A 23,019-nucleotide genomic window follows, 5' to 3' on the forward strand; every position below is an offset into this window, starting at 1 on the left:
TCTTCCTCTGCGTTGTTAGTTGGGGCGTAGCACAGGATAATGGATACCTTCTGGAATCTGGACTCGAACCTGGCTGTGATGATACGGTCGGACACTGGTTCCCATTCTATCAAACTTCTGGCTGCTTCTTTGGACAACATCAGGGCCACACCAGCCTCATGCAGGTCTTCCTCTTTTTCTTTGCCGGAATAGAGCAGAGTTTCTCCCGTCTGCAGTTTGGTCTCACCAAAAGTATTCCACCTTGCTTCGCACATGCCCAGGAGTGTGAGGTGGTATCGGTTCATTTCCTTCACTGCCTGTGCGCACCTACCTGTCTCCCAAAACGATCTCACATTCCATGTTCCGATTAGGATAGATTTCTTCTGTGAGAGCAGCTTTGGAACCTCCATTATGGTTTTCCTCAGGTGAAGGAGGGTTGTCAGCCCTGCAGCTTCCTGACGGGTTTGGTTGCAGCGTGTCATCAGCCTCCTGAATGGGGCCCTGCTTTTCCCGAGATCTGGGTTAGTGGTTGACAATCTGTTGACGGTTTCTGTAACAATTGCTTGTTTTACGTGAACGGGTTGTTAGCCCATTGCACAACCCCCAACCTGGAGGACCAGGGGTTTTCTGTCAGGGTCACCTTCCCCTAGGCGATGGCATTTCCATGCTAATGAGCTCCACCTGCCCGGGTTTGAAATCAGAGTTTACCCTCTCCTAGATAGGCTGCTATCCAAGGCTAACGAGTCCTATCTACCCAGGTTTGGAATCGGAGTTCCTTCTCCTAGGCTATGTTGGTTCATGGCACCTTCTTCCATATTATCCGGTGCACCCCTCACACGAGGGATCCCCCATCCACCACCCAGGGGACGCGCCTCAATGCTGTATAGCCCCAGTGCGATGAAGGACATAAATTAGGTTATAGAAATTGTGTTTAAATTTCATATCAGAAAGAATTTTGCAATATTTGAAATAGCTTGCTAAGTCCCCTAAAGATTTAAGTGTTACTGTGGTTCAAAACAAATTACTGTAATGGGGCATTTGCAACAGCTTGTTTTTCAATAGAACACAAATTGCATTAACTATTTGAAAGCACGTTGTCACCATTATCAATCCAAATATGACACGAAACTGAAGTTGAAGGCATAATCAAATTATTGATCCAAGAGAGAGGTTTTAAAGGTACAGCTTAAGGAAGGTAGAAATGCAGAGAAGTAGATGTGTGGAAGGAGCTTTAGGACAGAATTGTAAACAGTCTTGTTTGCAAACTTAAAGAATGAAATTTCAAAGACAAAGTTGTAGCTATTTATCTTGAACTGCTTCTGGACTTGATTAATGATGTGATAACATTGGCATGAAGGTATTGCCTGGATAATAAAATGTGTGGTATTCCAAAGTCAGTTGTTGCAGAGATGTTTCGGCTCTGGCAATATAATCATGCACGTTTGTTTTTCTTGCAGAATAAATGACCATGAAAATTGTGCAGAAATGTTAATAGAAGCTTTAGGTACCACCATTGTTGATTCCAGAGATGGCAAAGGAAGGTATGAAAAACAAAGAGATAGATGGTTGTACATTTTGAATTTATTTTGTGAAGATATTTGTATTCAAAAACACTCCGGTGATAAATTGAATTTCTTTTTCAAGTAAATTAAAATGTATTAGATGCATAAAAATATTATTAAGACAATACCTTATGCATATTGGAATGACAATTTGTTAAGTAATTTCTAGAGAGGGAGGGAACTTAACTCTTGAAACTTTTACCTTTTTAAAATTAAGACTAGTACCTCTTTCAGTGATTTATTTTTACTTGGATATGAGAATGTTAGTACTTAATTTTGTATTGTTTTGGGGGAAACTGAGCTGAAGTAGAACTGCAACTGGTCTTTCATATGGTTCAAATCTCAGGAAGACTGATTAAACCCTTGAGTAGGGAGAAGCGAATGGCATTGTACAATAGGCACTAATGTTATACCTCTGGACATGGGTTCAAATGCAGACCTGACCACTGGAACAAAAGAAATCTGTTTGCTGACTGAAATAGTTCTTTGTGAAATGAATTTGCCTCAATCAAGTTCCTTGTGTACATTGAACTACAATGCAAAACCATTATAGAGTGCACTTCAGATTTGAAAAATTCCATTCTCTTGTGCTAACTAACCTTCCAACCTTAAGGGGAACATATGGTTGTGTATGGCAGGATGATATAAGACTGAGTAGATGAGTCACAAAACCACTAATTTTTGATCATAAATCTATGCAGAGCTTAAATGAATAACAAGTTAGAATGTATGCTTGGACAAAACTGTTTTTTTGTTAAAGTTAAGCTGTGATTGCAGAAGCAAATACTTTTGGTACTTGGTGATTAAATTACAAAAAAACCTCATACATCTATATTTATCTTTACTTTCAGAACACCACTTCATGCAGCTGCTTTTACAGACCATGTGGAGTGTTTGCAATTGCTCTTAAATCAAAATGCACAAGTGAATCCTATTGATAATTCAGGCAAAAGTCCTTTAATGATGGCAGCTGAAAATGGACAATGTGGAGCTGTAGGTATGTTCTTTTTGATTCTTTTTCTGCTTTGCAAAATAGTGTTAAAGCTAAATTAGAGTGTTAAATTATTGTGTGATGTTTGTAAGTTTTGTCCAAATTGGACGTGCCTTTGAAAATAAGTGAGAAATTAAAACTACATGTAGTTTGGTTTGATTTACTTCATATCGATACAGTTTGCTGTTCAAGTTATCTTCAACTTCTGTGATTAAAGACTGCACAGGTTATCTTCAACTTCTGTGATTTAAAAACTGCACTGATAGAAGTGTGAGTGTATTGGAGTTTAGTTGCTGGTTTATCTAAAATTGCTATGCAATTAGACAGCCACTGAACCCAGTGGTAGCTCTGGAATGTAATGAGCTAGGTGTCCAGATGCACTTTGCTTTTGACCTTTTGGTTTTAGTGTGGCTATCTTTTTTCATGTGATTGCATTCTTTTTTTTAAACAAGTAAGTTTATCTGACTATTTCACTGTACATTTATGCTTGTAATTAACAATGTTTCAACTGAATTTTAACTTAACAAAAATTTAATCCTGACTGAATATCAGAGATATTTAAAAACAGTGAAAGAAATAAGTGAGCTGTCATTTCAACAATGGTGTAGCAGAGTTTATGTTTCCTTGCCACAGCCTATTCTACCTCGAGGAGTGACCACGCAGTGAAGGTGGCAGCTAAATCCACCCCTTGGCAGCAGCATGGCTGAGGGATTAATGTGTGATCTAGCATGATCTGGTGCAAAGACACAAGAGATTCTGCTGATGTTGGAAATCTTGAGCAACGCATACAAAATGCTGAAGGAACTCAGCAGGTCAGGCTGCATCTATGGAGTGAAATGAACAGCTGATGTTTCAGGTCTTGACTGAAGGGTCCATAGATGCTTCCTGACTTGCTGAGTTCTTCAATTGTGTGTGTGTGTGTGTTGCCCAATATGTTTTCACAATCCAAGACCTTTTAATTTTTACTAAATTCCTCATCATGTGAAGACGAACTATTTTCTACCTAAGTTGTGGTTTCATCTTTCTCCACCCTAGGAAAATCTGTTTTTAAAGGAACATTTCATTTTAAATTATATTGTACTGTTGCTTCCAGTAAATTGCTATGCTATCATTTTGAAAAGAATAGTTATTAATAGTATTTCTTTGGTGATTAATTAGTAACTGAATGTTTCAGGTGCAGTTGATGTAAGATTGGTTAGAGATGATTTAGAGCCATTTAGATACAAAAGTAAACAGTTAAGTAAAGCAATCAATCTGGAGCTTATAAAAAGTGAAGCAACAAAACATTATGAAATTAAAGAAACAGTTATGCAATAATTTCATCTATGTTTGTGACCCTCAAGCTCAAAATTAGTTGTGTTGTGGACTGAAGGAAAAAGACCTTTCTAAAAAAAAGTAATGAGTTGCTATGAAATGCTCAGTCCTAAATATATAATTTTTATGATCGGAGTATCTATATCAAAAGAGAACAATTACAATTAAATATTTTAAAAAGTGATCTGAGTTGTAGACTATGTCAGATTTTCCAATGTTGCACCAATAGACATTAATCATGGAAAAGGAAACACAACAAAAAATTATTAGGAAAGTGGCTTGCATATAGAATTGGTTTATCACACTTTATAGTCTCATCTTTTTTAAATTTTCAGACTCAACAATGAAATGGAAGTTTTATTGGGACTTAACAATGAAAATTCAAATACTGGATTCATTTATGGACAGAATTCGGCCTTTAAATCAGCCATGCTAATTGTTTTATATTTTGATGTAATTGCCAAACAGTTTGATAATTTCCTGGGGAATGATAAAAAGCAGGACTAAACATCTATTTTTATTTTTTGGACAGGACAAAGTCATAATCTGTAGAAAAGGACTTGTTAAAAATGTTATTTCTAGTCAAGTAATTAAGCAATTCCCATTGGAGGAAAAAGTTATATTGAAAATACTAATTTCAAGCTGCGTAAAAGTGCTGAAAAATCCCCTCCAAGATAACCATATTGTGAAGCCTGTAATATTTAGTTAAAAGTGAATCAAAGAAAAATATGTTGCTAATTTTTGAGTCATTGTTAATATTATAGCTTTTGGGGCCCTTACGGAAAATGTGAAGAGCATGCATATCTTAGATCATCCCTGGAAATAATCATCCCTCAAAATAATCATCACCATAGTTGCAGTAGTTTCAACAATTTCTTACAATGATTATCTGTAGATGAGGTTTCCAGTTTCATTAACTAATTTTTTTTTCATTTCAGAGATCTTAGTAAACAGTGCAAAGGCAGATTTAACTTTAAAAGACAACAACAAGAATACAGCTCTTCACTTGGCTTGTAGCAAAGTAAGGAATTCAATACCTTTTGCAGATTTTATTGTATTTTTTGGTCTGTTTGACTTCCAGAGATGACTAACCTGAAGAAACTACAAGTGAACAGCATGCAATCTGGAGGAACCAATGCAGGGTTTCACCATGAAAAGCTGACATTTCTGTCTCTCTCCCCCTCCCCCCCCCCCCCCCCCCCCCAAGTTTCCACTGCAAAAACCACTGAATTTCTCCAGCAGATTATTTCTTGGTCCAGATTCCAACAATTGCAATTACTTGTATCACCAAAAATACAAGTGAATTATTTTCTAAACTGGTTCTGTTCATAAACAATAAAACCCTCCAGAATATCATTCTGAAAAAGCATCTACTTTATTTCAAATTGAATGTCTTCTACAAAAATGTTGATGACATTCAGCAGGTTGGACAACTTCGGTAGAAAGAGAGACATTTAACATTTCAGGTTGAAAGCTGAGTGTTTATAGCCATTTTCTGTTTTTACTTTGGTCTTGCAACATCAGCAGGTTTTTGATTTTAATTTTTTATTTGGCTCTGTCTTTACATCAATCAAGCCTGTCCATGAAACATGATTTCACAGTAGGTTCACATTTATCTCATTTTATCCTATCAAAATTACTTCCAAATGCTATTTTATGTTGAGGCTAATCTTTCTTGATTATCTGCATTATTGTATTACAACTTGTATTCACTCCATCGGGTAGCATCTGACGAGAAGGAAGAAAATGAGTTAATTATACATTTGCATGGCCAATCCTGATTAGAAATACTAAAAGAAACAGACAGAGATAGGTTTGGGATAGAAAAGAAAGCAACAGGTGAGTGAAAACTCAAAATTGTCCTTAAACAGACGTGGACTGCATGTACTTGTATTATAGGGGATATCTAGTTTAGAAGAAGAGAAAATAAATTCCTGCTTCACCTAGGATTACTTGGAAGGGATAAGGTACAAGAACAGGAGTTGCAGAGCCTACATTTACTTGGAAAATTGCTGTGAGATGGTGAGTTGTTTGTAGAGATGGAAAAACAAACAGTTACAGAGGGGAGAAAACTTTCTGAATGCAAAAGGAAAGGAATGGAGTTGAAATTATGAAGGATGATTCATGGTATGTGGAAGTTGAAGACAGGTGGCACTCTATCTTTTTTTAATTAAGGAGGAAGGGAGAGAAGTATGGGACATAGAGGAGATGGACTTGAGTCCTGTGCCATTAGAAGAAGGGAAACTAAAATAAGGGAAAATGAAGAGTGACAGAGAAAATGGGAGAATAGGATAGAGTACTTGCAGGTTGCAGGGTGAGCGAGGGGCAGTTGAGGGCTTGTAATGATTTGCCACTACCAGATCCCTTGACATGGATGTAGCAAAATCAGTGAAGGGAAATTGGCAGAAATATAGAAGAATGTTCATGTTTTATGTAAGTGCTGGAAGGAGAGCTAACATAAAAATCTGTTCACCAGGAAAAGACATAATGGAGGGTTTCATTTTGAATTTTACAGCAGTTCATCCTTTTGGTCTACTGTCTCATTTTATTTTTGTGCTGCTGTGGAATTAAGTTAATGGAAGAGGCTTGACATACTTGTGTCTTTCAGGATATGTGATCTTTGAAATCAAGTTTTGTAAAGCTCTTGTGGAATATTCTTAACTTGGTTAATAATTAGAATGAACTTTGGAGTGCTGGAAGCAAAAGCCTGACAATAATTTATGAGAATTAAATTGTGTGATGGAATATTCTGTTTTCCTAGATGACATTCTTTTGCAAATATACAAAGATCTTGCAAAACATTGTCATTCATCAAATATTTACTGGTCTGTATTTACCAGGGGCGATTGATAAGTCCGTGGCCTAAGGTAGAAAGAGTCAATTTTAGAAAACATAGCACATTTATTTTTCAACATATTCCCCTCCTACATTTACACACTTAGTCCAGCGGTCATGGAACATATGGATCTTGGACCTCCAGAAAGTATCCTTAGCATGGGTGATTGATAAATTCGTGGCCTAGGGTGGAAGGAGATGAGTTATTAACTTCAAACTTTCTGCATAATCACTCAAAGAGTTGGCATGTAACGAGAGCTGTATAACTCATCTCCTTCTACCTAGGCCACGAACTTATCAATACCCATGCTGTAGACACTTTCTGGAGGTCCAAGATCCGTATGCACCACGACCGCTGGACTAAGTCTCTAAATGTAGGAGGAGACTATGTTGAAAAATAAATGTGCTCGGTTTTCTAAAATTGACTCCTTCTACCTTAGGCCACAAACTTGTTAATCACTTCGTACTTTTACTAAAGTCCATGTCCATTCTCTAAAAAAAAGTACCTTTCAGTCTGCCAGTATAACTATGATGCTCCGGAATTTTGTTTCTTCACTTCTTTATTTGGGTTGTAGATAGTCTAGCAAATTATTGATATAAATCTGAATTGTGTTATTCAATGGGGCAATGTATCAGTATGCATACTTGCTATAACACTGTGAGGACAAGTTTAACAGAGCCTTTTCTTGTTTTAGAATTGAATTATTCTGTACAGATATTCATACACACAGCAAAATATGAAGGGAAATTCATGGAGTAAACGCACAAATAACTCCACCGACCCAGCTTACTAAAGTGTTGCATGTAGAACAGTGGCAAATGTACAAGAAGAGATTCAAGGAATCTAGGGTAAATGAATTCCCACACTGGAAAAAAGGTGGGATGCCATATTTAGAGCCTCTAGCTGCTGAGAACCATAGAGAGTATGACATTGAGAGCTAAACTTAGTAGTAAGGTAAGGAATTTATAAAGTGCAGAAGAAAAATTAAAAGGGAAATTTGCTATGCAAAGAGAGGATGTAAAGAAATAATGATACTAGAGTTGAAATTATGAGTTCCAAAAATCAATAAGATAACTCAAGAAATCATCAACTAAAAGATAATCTACTTTATGTTGGGAGACAAAGGATGTAGATAAGGTTAATAATTCAGAGGAAGAATTAAGGGGTTAAAGTGTTTTTAAAACTGCATAAGTCACCTGGCCCAATTGAACTATAAAGCAATAGCAGAAAAAAGCTTACACAGTTTTGTTGAAGTTTTATTGACCAGAAGCATTAGCTGTTTTTCTCTGTCCTCAGATGTTATCTGCTGAATATTTCTAGCATTTTCTGTTTTGGTTTCAGATTTCTAGAATATATAGTTGTTTTGTTTCAACCATGAAGCTAAAAGAAGCTAGAATATGTTAAAACATACGACTGTTGGTTTTAAATCCTTGATTGCAGGAATGGTATTGGAGGGTTAAAGGATAAATGTGCTTTGTTATTTAAAATGGAAAGGAAAAATCAAATTATTACAGGTGAAAACAAAGGACAGCATAGATCTTCATTTAGAAAAGCACAGATTTTTTAGCAACATTATGCACAAATTTGTTATGCGTAGGTTACACTGGCAGCTTTGATTGAACTTTCTGAGAAAGTAAGAAGTTGGTATTCAGTGAGTCCATTTAGATAGTCTAGTCAATAAATTAAAGCTCATGCTGTTACAAGGGGGAGCGGCAAATTGAATTTTAAAATGGTACGAAAGAAATGGGGTTGGTAAGGTGCTTACAGTGATATTCTATAGTGCTCAGAATTTATTCTCAAATATATTTTAATGTTTAAAAGAAGAGAGCATGATTTTAAAAAAGTTTGTAAATATTTTTTTAAATGTCCAGAAGATTGTATAAGTTAGAGTTGGTTTCTTTGGGACAGTTGTGGATAATAGGAGATTTAATCAAGTACTCTGAAGTTATGATGCGTCTAGATTGAATAGATGGAAAGGGCCAGTTTTCCTTGCAGGTGTCAAAAACTAAGAGATACAGAATTGTTAGAAAGATTACAGGGCAGATTGAGAAAACTTTCACCCTGAGAATGGTTTGAAACTTTCTGCCTTAAATGGATGTAGAAACTCTGCTTGCACATTTAAAAAATTATTTGGTTGTGAAATTGAAAAACTGACCTGTGGAAGTACAAACCGAGTGTTGGAAGGCATTAGGCTTATTACTGACATAGACACAGATCTTAACTTCTCAAGTTTTGCATTTGGACACCTCTGCAAGTAGTATTGATTCAAAGGGAAGGAACTGATATTTACAATTCAAAATTGAGATTCCATTTATAGCCCGTCAGTTCAATTGTAGTTAAAATAACTAATATATAACTATATAACTAATATCACATTTTCCACAGCTTGCTACTGATGGTTTAAATGTATGATTTTTTTTAGATTGAAGCAAATCATATTCACAAAATCTTTATTTGTAAAATAATTTACAGAAATAAAGATAAATGAATTTTAACTTTAGAATTTACACAAGATGATAATTAAATGCAATTCAAAAGTAGAATATGATTAAATTAATTATCAATACCAGGTGCTGCCCAAATTCATCCCAAGTTCAGTAATGGTTTATTAAGTCCCAAAAGGCCTGTGGATGAGACTAGGGATCTAATTTTAATTTTTTTTATTTCTTTGGCAGTGAAACCTAAAGATACAGTAATGTGTGAACCCAATTCAAGTGGGCTTCTACATGTTGACACTAGAAGCAGTTTATTGTATATTGTTCAATGATCTATCCCAGTTTTGTATTGTAAAGAATTATATGTGTTTATAAATGAAACACAATGATCACTCTTCAATGCATTCTTAACTCCTGCAGTTAAATAACACCACAGAGGTGCTCAAAAAAATACATAGCTGCATATCTTTATTTTGCCACTACAGGGCAGTGTAGCTTCTCTTCATACCTTAAAATTTCTTGCACTTCCATATTTGCTTGGATGTGCTAATTTTTGCTGCAGAATGCCTTTAAGGACAAATTTATCCAGCAGTTTTTCACCAAGTACCTATTATTCATGAATGAACATTTAGATCAATTATTGGGAGCCATTTTGGTCAATATCCTGTCTGCACCTGTTCTAAATAATTTCTAGAATGTTTGATTTCAGCAGAAGGTACAGGATAGCAATTAAAAGTTATATCCTGCATCAAACATTTTTGTAAGATCAGGAAAGTTTTGAAGCTAAAATGAAGTTCAGGACATTGATACTAGATGTTGCAACATCTATTGACTGAATGAAGCACTGAGTTCTTATTCACAAAGAAAACAAAAACCGAAAATATATAGAACTGCGGTAAATCAAATTTTATATGAATTAAGGTTGTGGTCTGATGGAGGATGTCAAAATCTTTCAGTTCCTCTGAATAATGAGTCAAACTGCTGGAAGCAGAAATCTGATGCAGAGAAAATTTGAGGTTATTTTCAAACCTGACTGAAGTATAAATATAAAGATTCAGCACATAATGCTATCTAATATGTGAAAGTACTAATCATCATGAATTGTGTTCGTTTTGGCAGGGTCATGAAAAATGTGCCTTGTTCATCCTTGAGAAAATAGATGACATAAGCCTTATTAATGCAACAAATAATGCACTGCAAACGTAAGTAGTAATTGTTGGTCAGCAGATTTAATTTTTTAAGCAGTTTGGACTTATTGTGGTTATTTTGTAGAACAATTGCATTTTGATCAGATTGCAGAAGCGAAACAATGCAAATAATCTTTTAATTTAGATTGAATAAATACTTGCAAGCGGAGATCTGTACATTTGAAAATGTGAAAAGTCAAATGTTTAAACTTGACGCTGTGATTAAACTTGTCTGGCTTCATTGCTAGGATCTTTGGCCTCATCTCCATAATATTGTCCAATTAAATCCCTGTCTAAATTGTACTGATTGATACCATCTCCCATGCTACATGAAACTTGAGCTTGTGCTAACTATATCCTAACTTGCAAAGTCCCATTTATAAACAACACTTGTATTTGTTGACACACGTTATCCATTACTCCATCTTGATGTTATGCCATCAAATGCATCAGTTCTTGAGTGTCCTCACTAAGTCTTTGTCTCCTTCCTCAAAATTTTTTTTTAAACTTTCCTTGAAATCTACGTGCCTTCTTGACCAAATGTTTGTTCATACTTAGTACAGCTTGGTAGAAATTGATTTTAGTCATAGTCATACAGCACAGGCATAAAGTGATGCCAGAAATAGGAAACTGAGAATTTTAATGGTATGGGCAGTCAGAACTAGATTTAATGGCAGAGTCCTGCGCAGGTCTTGAAGGGCATTGTAATGACAACCCCGAAATTCTTTGTAGTTGTCAAATGGTTTTGGGTTTTCTTCATCTCTACTCTTTGTGCTGCTGATTGTTGACACCTTGAGTAGCTCCTTTGTTTCAGAATTAGCCACATTAATCTGCCAAAGTCAAGGATTACAGTACAACCTCACTTCATTAGTCCCTCCAACAGAAAAGGTTTCCAAGATTCAGTGCTGCATCCTTAGAGTATGTAAATAGCAGGCTAGTGCAGCTGCAAAATCTGTCATGACTGAATGGAGAGAATTAGTCTTCCTGCTCTTTGCAGTACCTAGAAGGCCTTGTATGTGAATATTAATCCAGTAATATTGATGGTGTTTTGACCATGGATCCTCTGAAACAGGATATCACACTTAATTGACTGGCAACATCTCCTCCACAATTTCCATCAGCACAGGTGCACCACCAGGCCGTGTGGTTGGCCCTCTGCTTGACTTGCTTAACACTGTGTGGCTAAGCACAGTTCCAATGCCATATTCAAGTTTGCTGATGACACCACTGTTGTTAGCCAGATCAAAGGTGGTGACAAATCAACATATAGGAAGGAGATTGAAAATCTGGCTGAGTGATGCCACAATAACAACCTTTTACTTGATGTCAGCAAGACCAAAGAGTGGATTATTCGCTTCAGGAGAAGGAAACCAGAGGTCCATGAGTCAGTTCTCACTGGGGAATCAGAGGTGGAGAGGGTCAGCAACTTTAAATTTTTTGGTGTTATCATTTCAGAGGACCTGTCCTGGGCTCAGTACCTAAGTGCAATTATGAAGAAAGCACAGCAGTACCTCTCCTTTCTTAGAAGTTTGTGAAGATTTGGCATGACATTTAAAACTTTAACACTCACCTATAGATGTACAGTGGACAGCATATTGACTGGTTGCATCACAGCCTGGTATGGAAGCATTAATGCTCTTGAATGGAAAATCCTACAAAAAGTAGTGGATACAGCCCAGTCCATCACAGGTAGAACCCACTCCACCATTGAGCACATCTACACAGAGCGTTGCCGCAGAAAAGCAGCATCCATCATCGGGGAACCCCACCATCCAGGTCATGCTCTCTTCTTGCTGCTGCCATCAGGAAGAAGGTACTGGAGCCTCAGGACTCATGCCACCAGGTTCAGGAACAGTTATTATTCTTCAACCATCAGGCACTTGAACCAGAGGGATAACTTCACTCAACTTCATTTGCCCCATCATTGAACTGTTCCCACAACCTGTGGACTCACTTTTAGCGATTCTTCAGTTCATGTTCTGGATATTTATTGTTTATTTATTATTATTATTATTATTATTATTATTTCTTGTTTTTACTTTTGTATTTACACAGTTTGTTGTCTTTTGCACTCTGCTCTGCTAGGTGTGGCCTTTCACTGATTCTATTATTGGATTTACTGAGTATGCTGGGGTTGTATATGGTGACATACTGTATAAGTACCTTGACAATAAATTGACCTTGAACTTAGAACTTTATTCCTTTGAATATTCCAAAAGATGTATTAAATGGCAGATGGCATTTAGTGCAGACAAGTGTGAAGTATTGCACTTCTGTAGGACCAACCAGGGTCGTTCTTACACAGTGAATGGAAGGGCACTAAGGAGTGTGGTAGAGTGAAGGAATCTGGGAATTCTGGTCTATAATTCATTGAAAGTGGTGTCACAGGTAGATGGGGGTCAAAAAGAAAGTCTTGGCACATTGGTATTCATAAATCGAAGCACTGAGTACAAGAGATGGTATGTTATGTTGAACTTGCATAAGACAATGGTGAGGCCTAATTTGGAGCATTGTGTGTTGTTTTGGTCACCTGCCTACACGAAAGATGTAAATAACATTGAAAGAGTACAGAGAAAATTTACAAAGATGTTGCCAGGTCTGGAGGATCTGAGTTATAAGGAAAGGTTGAATAGGTTAGGTCTGTATTCTTCAGAATGTAGAAGACTGAGAGGAGATTCGAAAGAGATGTACAAAATTATGAAGTGTATAAGTAGGGTAAATGCAAGAAGGCCTCTTCCACTGAGGTGGTGGGACTACAACCAGAGCTTATGGGTAAGGGTGAAAGGTGAAAAGGTTAAGGGGTACATGAGCGGAAACTCAGAGCATTGTGAGAGTGTGGAATGAGCTGTCAGCTCAAGTGGTGCATGCGAGTTCTATTTCAATGTTGAAGCGAAGTTTGGAGAGTAGGGGTATGGAGGACTATAATCCCAGTGCAAGTAGATGGAAATATAACAGTCTCATGGGCCCAGATCTATATTTTGCCTTTCATAAAAGCAAATTATTTGGAATGTCTTGTAGGTTGGCAAAATTTCTTTTTCAAGTTTATGAAGTAATATCTTCTCCATCATGTCACTTTTCAGAGCCAGCCAAGAAATGGCATAGCTTTAGTGTAACTTTTTTGTACATAATGGTCAGCATTTATACAAGGCATTTGGAGCTTTTGGTATAGGTATTGGTTCTGCCTTGCAGATGCAAGTGTAGGTAAGATATACTTCAGTTGAAAATAGTGCTCATAAACTTCAAAACCATGTGGTGTGAAGGCAGTTTATCATCTCTGCAGTTATTAACTTTTTTTCCCTGGGTGTCTCCAAGGTTATCCCTTAGCAATGTGATGTAATAATGACAGCACAGCCAGAGAGATCTGCCACCCATGCTCCCTGTTCTTGAATGTTGCTGTCCATCCCAAACATAGATCAGTCTCTACTCGCTGGAGCCAAGGAAGCATGATGGTGACTTTGACCACTGTGGTAGAGCAGTTCATCAATGGGTAGGAAGCTGAAGTAAGCAATTACAGATCTGTGTCACTACTGACTTACAAAAACTTAGCATTTATTCTTCAGAAGTTTAGAGATGAGAAACTAATAATTTCTTTGGTAATCTTAGTCACTGGCTATAGATATAACCCCTTCTTGACCTTAATCCTGATGGATGCGTGTAAGTCTATCATACCTCCTATGTCTATAGCTCAAGCTGGTATAACTAGCCAGACAGATGACCAAGGAAGTACCCAGGCAAAGATATCATTAAAAAAAAAAGTAAATAAGTAGCACTGTAGATGTAAAGTTGTTTGAATAGATTTCTGAGCTTTCTTGTCTTTCTCATCTTTGGTCAGTCTATGCAGAATCAGTTTGAGAAGTCCTTTATGTAATGCAGCTGCAGCGAATAAGGAAATATGGAAATTTAGTTTCATGAGTGCTCGGTAGTGTTTTTGAAGCAGAAAAACATTGTAAACAAGTATTACTTGGTGAAATAATTTCCCTTCATGCTAGTTCCTATGTGCCAAATAACAAGCAGAAGCTATGTTGAAATTGCAGGTTGAATTTCAAGTTTAAGTTCAAGTTTATTGTCATTCAACCATACCTGTATATACCTTAAAATGAGACAATGTTCCTCCAGATGAAGGTGCACAACACAGTATATATAACTCACACATATAACACATGAAGTAATATTACCACAAATGATTTAACAAATATTAAGGTTCATATACGATACAAGTTAAAATGTGAACAGTATAACACTACTGGCGCTTCATATGTATGAAGACCTGGGTGGTGATGGTGAATTCAATAGTCTTGCAGCTTGGGGGAAGAAGCAGTTTCTCATCCTAAGAGTTTTTGTCCTAATGCTATGGTACCTCGTGCTTGATGGTAGGGGGTTAAGCAGCATTAGGCAGATGAGAGGGATCACTGACAATTCTAAGGGCCCTGCATTTGTATTGCTCCTGATAAATATCTTTAATGGGTGAAAGAGAGACCCCAGTGATCCCCTCAGTCGTCTTTGCAATTCTTCGTAGGAACTTACAGTCAGATGCCTTGCAATTCCCATACCAGATGGAGGCTCAGCTGGTCAGGACACTCTCGATGTTGCTTCTGTAAAAGTTGGTTAAAATGGAGGATGTGAGGGAGCCTCACTTGCTTCAATCTCCCCAGAAAGTGGAGATGCTGCTGTGCTTTCTTGAGCAAAGGTCTTGATCAACAGAATTTAAACAACTGTTCGTGCATAAAAATATCATGATTGAATAATGGTCTTCAAAAAAAACAGACCAAGACCAAAGTACCCACATTCTATTGGTCCCATAATTGATTTGCTAAACACGTTAAAAATGTGACAGCTAGAAATATTGAGGCAAAATTGATTGGGATAGATAGTAGATCAAATCTTTTCCCTTCGGAAAATCCAAATTAGTAAATCAGTTCCAATTTCTGCCCCATTGAGCATTTAGAAAGATACCGGTTCTCTGTGAGATTATGATTGAATTATTAGAACTGTAAAATAGTGACTCTTAATACATAATTCTCAACTAAGAATTTAGAGAATGTGTTCAATTTCCAACATTTGAGTTCATTTTCAAAGAATTGAAAATTAAAGCAATTATTAAATTTTGGCAAAAGCCCAACTGATTCATCAAGGCTCTTTAGTCTTTTGCGTCAATATCAACAATAAGTTCTGCGCCATTCAAATAAATTGGATCAGTTAGTTGTAAATTAGTCATTGAACCAGGAAACAAAAGGCACAACATGCACAGGCAGAACTGCACAGCTACCTGCACTGACATATGGAGATGGTAGGAAGAAATGGAAAGAGTTTTGTTTTTGGTTTTTATGCAGTGCCCAACATCTTAAGTATTTTCCCTTTGGCTATGAGGATTAGTTCCAACATTGGAAGAACTACTATACAAACTTAATAAGCAACAGCCTTACAAGATCTTGCTCGTTAAGACAAACCTATCAGTTTTTGTGCCAGCTCTGGACAAAATAATTCCTGTGCAACCACTGCACAGCTATGAGAACAGATTAACCAAAGTTTGAACGCTGTGATGCACGGTCTGAGGAAAGAACCTGTGAGTTCTTAACAATGACACTACAGCCAAGGTTCATGGCTTCACATCAACCATACACTGCTTACTGCCTGCAATCCTCCCTCAACTGACAAATTAGCATTCCATTTACTGTTAACTCAAGAAAGCGGATTCCTCTCTGAAAAATATCAGTACTAAACTGAATTTGTGGAAATCTGCTTTCCAGCTCCAGTCACTAGGGTTCACTTCAATGCTCCCTATGTGGAGTTTGCAGGTTATCCCTGTGACCAAGAACCCGGGTTTCCCTCCACAACATAGGTAGTAGATTATTTGTCACTATAAGTTCCCCCTAGAGTATGAATAAGTAGTAGAATAGTTAAGGTGCTATATGGAGAAAAGATTGCAGAGAAAATTAGTAGTTGAATGGCATTGTTTTGTGGGCTGACATAGACTGAATGGGCTGAATGTCCTCTTTCTTTATCATATAGAAATAACCTAGTGGGCCCATAAATCCAGCTGTGGCAAGGGCCATTGACATTTGGAATGATCATTGTGCTGTTCCTATGAACCTAAGTCATTTACCATACAGAGGTCTCCTTCCACTATGAGAATCAGGATGGGGGAATAAACACATTTTAAACTAAGGCAGCTCATAAATGAATATGTTTGAAGCATATCATGAACAACGGAATCATACATTGTCACTACCTGTAAGCTCTTCATCTGGCACATCTTTCATCAGAATCCTATAGGAAGACTGAAGTTGGTTCAGTTTGAGAGATAAAGGAGTGGCACTAGACATAAATGAAATTGAAATTCCACCTCAGTGAAAACCATGTATACTAACAAGCTAGAAATAAAACCTGAGCCAAACAGTGTCAAATCACTACAATGCTGAATACAGTCATGAATGGTAGTGAAAACATAAACAATTAACCTGAAGGAAGCGAAACCGTATCCCTTTCCGCTCCTGATTATGACCAATCCCAGCACAAGTGCAAAAGTTAACACTGCATTTGCAGTCATTGTCAGACAGAAATCATCCCCCAGTCTCCTTGAGATTCCTACCATGACTGATACTGGTCTTCAGTAAATTCAGTTCACTTGCTGTGACATCAAAATTAAGTGTACAGACACAATTAAAGCTACAAATCTTGACTGGAATGTTAAAAATTTGCTTAGCAAAATCAGTCAGTTCAGTAAGTATTCTGATGGTGTCAATGCTATCATCTATGAAGCTACATGAAAAATTGCCTTGATATGCTATATCCTGAAAAAAAGCAAAATATTTTGTATATCATATTTGTTTATTCTGAATCAAGAATTGACTCATCAACAGAATTAAAAGAGAGTTTGAATAATGTTACTAACAGTTTTACAGGGAGCATCTACTCACCAAAAAGCTGCTCATTGATTCCTAGTTTGAGTTTTGCAAGAATCACTTGTCTCCAGATCTCATTACAGCCTTGGCCCAAATGTGGAACTAAGTGCTGAATTCCACAGGTGAGGCAAGAGTGACTGTTTTGACATCAATGCAGTACTTGAGGAGTGTGGTATCAAGGATCCCTGGTAAAAATTAAGTCAATGGGCATTAAAGGAACTGCACTCCAGTGGTATCATAATAGATAGTTATGGATGTAGATCTATTATCCTTTTCCCAGGATATTTCATAAGATAACCTCCACCATAACTGGCATCCTGTCACTGAACAACAGTAAATCTGTTTCAGGTTGGCATGTTCTGCTATTGAGGAACAACAGTCAATGAAGGACATAGTAATGTAAAATATAGAAGCAAGAGAAGGACATTCACATTCTCTCTTCTGCTGTTCACTAAAACCATTATTTTTAACTTAAAAGTACCATTTCCCTGTATTAACCCTATATTCCTTGATTCCCTTAGTATCCCAATTTTTTTCAGTCTCTGTCTTAAAAGTGCTCAGCCTTTCAGCTTCTGGTGTCCTTTACAAAAGAATTCCAAAGACTTACTGACCTTGGTGAAGAAATTACTATTCTACTCATCTTGGTCATGTATTTTAAAACTGTAATCCCTGGTTTTGGACTCCACCTCCCAGAGAAATCCTAATCTCTCCATCTACCTTGTCAAATACCATTATAATTTTGTATATTTCAATAAGATCACCAATCATTTTGGCATGTTTAGGCCAACCCTGTTGAATCTCTCCTCACAGGACAGTCTTCCCATACATGGAATCAGTTTGGTGAATATTTACTGCACTCCCTTTATTGAGAAAATCCCCTTTCTTAGGTACATAATTTTCCAAAAGTAGTATCATCAGTGATAGTCAAACCCAAATATAATAAAGGCCGCTGTATACTTGGAAAATGTTGACATTCAGAGTACCCATTGTGATCAATGGCAATCAAAGCAGTCTCATGATATTCTTAAATGAAAATACCCTGATGTTCTGTTTTTGTTAGAACAGTAGATTATCATTTTCTTTCCAAACTGCATCTATTTTGCTCTCTCGTCTCCTATTCACTTATTCTATCGTTACCCTGTGGAAGCTTCTCTGTATCTTCGTAACAACTTGCACTGTTACCCAGATTTGTACAATTGACAAATGTAGGTATATCACGTTTACTTCATTGATTGATAAAGATTGTGAATCGACCAGGCTCCAGGACTGATCTTGAAGGCTTATACAGTAATAGCTTGCCAACACAAAAAGAGAGCCTTTTATTTCTGCCTGTTTTTATTTTGTTAATCAGTCTTCAGTCCTTGAATCCAATGTGCACTAATTATGTTTGATAACTTTGTGTGGTACTTTTTTAAAGGCTGTCTGTAAGTATATCAGAAACATTGGTTTGCCCTTATTTATTGTGCTACTGACAATTCTAACAAATTTGTTAAGCATCATTTCCCTTCCGTTAATACTTAGTGAACTTGTCCAATCATATTATTATTCTCCCTGACCTGCTATCACTTTCTTCATAACGAATTCTGCTGTTATTTTCCTGCTGATTAATTACAAACTAACTGAATTTTAGTGTACTTCCTCTCTCTCCTTCCTTTCTTAAATTGGGGGATTAAATTTTCTACCCTCCATTCTGTATAAAATGTTCTAGAATCTGAGGAACTTCTAAAGATGGGCACCATCTCTGAAGCCATTTCGTCATAAACCTGGTACAGGCCGTGAGTCCTGGATGTTTATTTGCTTTCATTTTCAATTAATTTCACCATTTTTCCCCCTTACTGATTTCCCAAGTGAACAGGCAGTTGCGGTCTGTAAGTTGCATTGAGCCTCATCGTCTTCCTTTTTGGCAATAAAGATGATTATGTAAAATTTATGAGAGACTAGACTGGGTTAAATTGGAAGTTTTATTTTCCCTAAGAAGAATAAGTGGTAGAATGATTAGAGGAAAGGTGGGCCAGCCAGAGGGTATTTGGTCTGGAGGTTTTTGCCTGAAGCAATGATAGAAACATAAATGCCATCAAATTTACTGTCCTAAGTAGGCACTGGTTAATTTAGCAGAACAAGTTTAGTACTGCTATCTAAAAATTCTAGAGCCTGATCTCTAGATGTCTCCAGATTTTGGAAGGTAATGCTCTGAATATGTTATCACAAAAGAGATAACAGAAGAGTATTTAGCACATCGATGATTGTATTAGTTGTATGAATTGTCCTCCTTACTGACTTGTTAATTTTTTTTACAATTAAGTTTTAAATTTATTCTTTCAGACCACTTCACATAGCTGCAAAGAATGGGCTTAAAATGGTAGTGCATGATTTACTAAGCAAAGGGGCAAGTGTTCTTGCTGTGGATGAAAATGGTAAGTATGGATAGCTTCTTACTAATTATTCTGCTGTTGATTAGTTTACTTCTCTACCAAAAATAACACACACCAGCGCTAAGACACCTCTAAAAGTTTAACCAAACTTCCTCGTAGTGTTGTTGGCATGGATTAAATAGTGTAAGTCGATTTATTGAAAGCGAGATTTGACTTTGCTGTTTTTCTTTCCTTCCTTTTAATTTTGGTTCAGACTTTGTATACTAACCATTCCCTTGTCTGCTTTTGTGCCCAGGTCATACCCCAGCCTTGGCTTGTGCTCCTAACAAAGATGTGGCTGACTGTCTGGCACTCATTTTGGCTACCATGATGCCTTTTCCTTCTCCCAGCACAATGACGTCCTTCAGCATCAGTCTAATAAAAAATGACAGTTTGAATACACCTCTATCCTATGATTCCCCTAATACGGGTAGCAACATTAATTCTTTTAACAAGGAGTTGTATAACAATGTGGGAAAAATGGATAGGTGTCAGGAAGATGATGATGAGAATGATTCAGACTCTGAGACTTTCTGAATGATTTTAAGAACCTTAGATGGGAAAAGCCTAATATTTGACTTGTTACTCAGTTGAAGAATTACAGATTGAGCAATCAATCACTGCAAACTTTTTAAGAAGCACTTAATAAAAAGGCACTTTTCTTACATGTTTTAGAAAGCAGTATCTTAAAGTATTGATTCATGAAGAGGGTTATTGAATAGGGCAAGTGATTTGCTATTGCTCAAATCTGCCATATATTTGGCATTGCCTCTGGGACATTTTATGCAAAGTAGTGGTTCTTGACCACCAAATTGTGCTGCATATTGTAACTGTAGAAATTCATGGGGATCTGTCACAGGATGCTGTGCAGTTCATTGCCAGATTACTTGCCCTATGAATAGAATTTTAAAATTTTTCCAAATCAGCACAAACGTGCATTTGCACTTCAGTAAAAACTTGCGGTTATAGAGTTGTTAGGGACTAATTATCCACCTGAGCCGTTAACTACTGATAAACAATGAATGAACTTTTCCAGACTGCAGTGTAGAATATTCACAAATTCCAACAGGACTTGATGATATCTTTTTACTTTAAGTATACCAGCAAGTTTAGATGAGTGTTCAAATAGCAGATTGTGGTATTTTGTACATTTTTATATAGCCTCAAAGGCAGCCTTTAAAGAATGCACAGCAATTTTGTTGAAATCTACCCACCTGTAGGATGAAGAGAGAGTAACTGCCATAAAGAACTGTTGTGATAACGTCTGCTTCATCTGCCAAAGCTTATGTGTTAAATGGAGCCATTCTCTCACCTGTGACAGGACCACAGCAAGTTAAATGAAAATGTTTTTTCATGTCTGGCTATGCCAAATGGACCAAATCTGCAACTGATTGTGACTGTTGCTGTCTTTGTTCTCTAAGATTACATACAGCCTTCTTTTTTTACTCATCTACTTCAACAGCTACATTGAAGTAGCCTATTTCAGTAAAAATATGGTACCTGAATGCAAATAATATATATTTCATCTAAGTTAATTCACAATGTTACATTAGATATCAGCAAGGTAAAGTTTATGATTTTTTTTCCAAATATTCACATGGGATCTATTATTGCTCTGTGCAGTGACTGTGCAATCAATGCAACCTCACTATTCTAACTAAAAGCACTGAAAAGATTTCAAGAAACCTTAATATATTGTAATGGTTATTCCGTAATAACCATTACAAGCAGTTAAATTCCAGAGTAGAGACCTCTGATATGAAATTGCTTTAAAGCAATAAATATCATATCATACTAAAGCACTGAAATTGAAGGAAAAAGGCCAAAAACAATGGTTGTATGTGAAGAAAAAGCTGTTTGTTAATCAATTTTCTTAGAAGTTTAAAGCTGCAATATAATTTTCAAACTCTGTGGTTGCTTCTTTACCCCAGTTAAATTATATTGGCTGGTCTTTTCTTTATACTGTTCAACATTTTAAAAAAATTTCTTGTTCATTTTGATTGTTTTATTTAGTGAATCATTGAAATGCAAAATTAAACCATTTTAATTATGTAAATTTGAGCAGGTATTAATGTACTTTTAAACTTTTTATAGTTTTTAATATAAGACTAGAAAAAAGTCTGGTAAAGTTAAATGCTGGAATTTAGAGATCTGTAGTATTGTGATTGGCAATCCTTGTAGCAAATTTTTCATTTTTTCTTGAATTCAAATACCATTTTGTTTTTGTTGCATTATCAAATAGTTAGTGCCTTTCTGCCCATGTGTATTTTCCAGATGGTTTCCAAACATCTTGTAGAATCTTGCTAATTGAGTAATATTCAAGCAATAATGTTAATTTAGATTTTTAAATTAACAATGAATGTACAGTTTTTAAAGGTCCAAATGCATCTGAATGAAGAGTGGTTTGTTCATAAAACCATCATGTGGATTTTTTTTTGCAGTATTGTTTCAAAACTGAAGCCTTGGTTGAAAGACATGGCTGATCACAAATTAGTATTATTTGGAAAAGGGCAATTATAATTTAGACAATCTGACAGTGTGTATTTTAAAACCATAGAAAAAATATTTGTGGAAGCTTATGCAGTGGTCAACCCCTTAAAAAGCCTATATCATCCATTTGGTAATCGTGTCTACTTTTATGCTTTAGCATGTGCAATATGTCTTGTTACAGTATAGTATGGTATCATGATACAGTGACAGTGTTATGTTTTATGCAGTGAATATGATACAATTTAGTGAAAATGAAAATGTTGTTGGAAACAGTAGTCTATCAAATTTATGTATTTGGTCATAGTTCTACAGTTGAATATGAGGTAATAAAGCTTAAGACATTTTTGGCATCAAGACTGTCAAAATAATGGAAGAAACCCAAAATTATCTAAATCCAGCCTGGACCTTAAGCACACTTTACTATGTGACTTTTGTGAACTACTGAATGCTTGTTATATATAGAAATACTGAAATGTAAACTACTTTTTAAAAAAAGCATTCAGGTGCTGTATATTTTTATGAAAATAAAAGGTACAGATGCTGATGCAACCATTTGATTGATTTTGTTTTTCTTTAAGTACTTCCTGAAAACTCCTGATTAAATACAGCCAAATGTTTAGTTGCTGGTGGATACAGGTTAAGGTTTCAGAGAAATATTGCTCGTTTGGAAGAACCAGGTAGTTTTTGCAAAATTATTGTGTTTTTTTTTCCCAAATGAGTAACCCATGTTAACATGAAATGTTTCCATGACATTAATTTAATTCCAGTTTTTTTTTTACAGTTTATTCCAGGGACAACTGGATGGGTAGGGGAGAGTTGAGTTCAGGAAGAAATAAAGAGAGAGAAAGCTTTTTGGAGCTTTAAATATTTCAGGGTTTTTTTTTTAGCTTTGTGGGAGCAGGAGTGTACATT

General features: G+C 36.3%; 1 protein-coding gene across 7 annotated transcripts in view; it reads left to right on the top strand.

Moving 5' to 3' along the window:
• The window catches only part of LOC140728345 (serine/threonine-protein phosphatase 6 regulatory ankyrin repeat subunit C-like), a 165,237-nt gene extending 142,581 nt beyond the window's left edge, over window positions 1-22,656 (top strand). For 5 of the 7 annotated variants that reach the window (XM_073046935.1, XM_073046936.1, XM_073046937.1 and 2 more), the window contains 6 exons: window positions 1,437-1,520; window positions 2,393-2,538; window positions 4,785-4,867; window positions 10,237-10,319; window positions 19,529-19,620; window positions 19,874-22,656. In XM_073046935.1, the coding sequence (XP_072903036.1) occupies window positions 1,437-1,520; window positions 2,393-2,538; window positions 4,785-4,867; window positions 10,237-10,319; window positions 19,529-19,620; window positions 19,874-20,154 (769 nt within the window). In that variant the 3' untranslated portion in view covers window positions 20,155-22,656. The remainder of the gene's footprint in view (window positions 1-1,436; window positions 1,521-2,392; window positions 2,539-4,784; window positions 4,868-10,236; window positions 10,320-19,528; window positions 19,621-19,873) is intronic. The other 2 variants (XM_073046939.1, XM_073046941.1) reach the window with 2 other exon arrangements.
• The last annotated feature ends 363 nt before the right edge of the window (window positions 22,657-23,019 follow it).

Source organism: Hemitrygon akajei, chromosome 5 (assembly GCF_048418815.1).
Source record: "Hemitrygon akajei chromosome 5, sHemAka1.3, whole genome shotgun sequence".
Lineage (NCBI taxonomy): Eukaryota > Metazoa > Chordata > Chondrichthyes > Myliobatiformes > Dasyatidae > Hemitrygon > Hemitrygon akajei.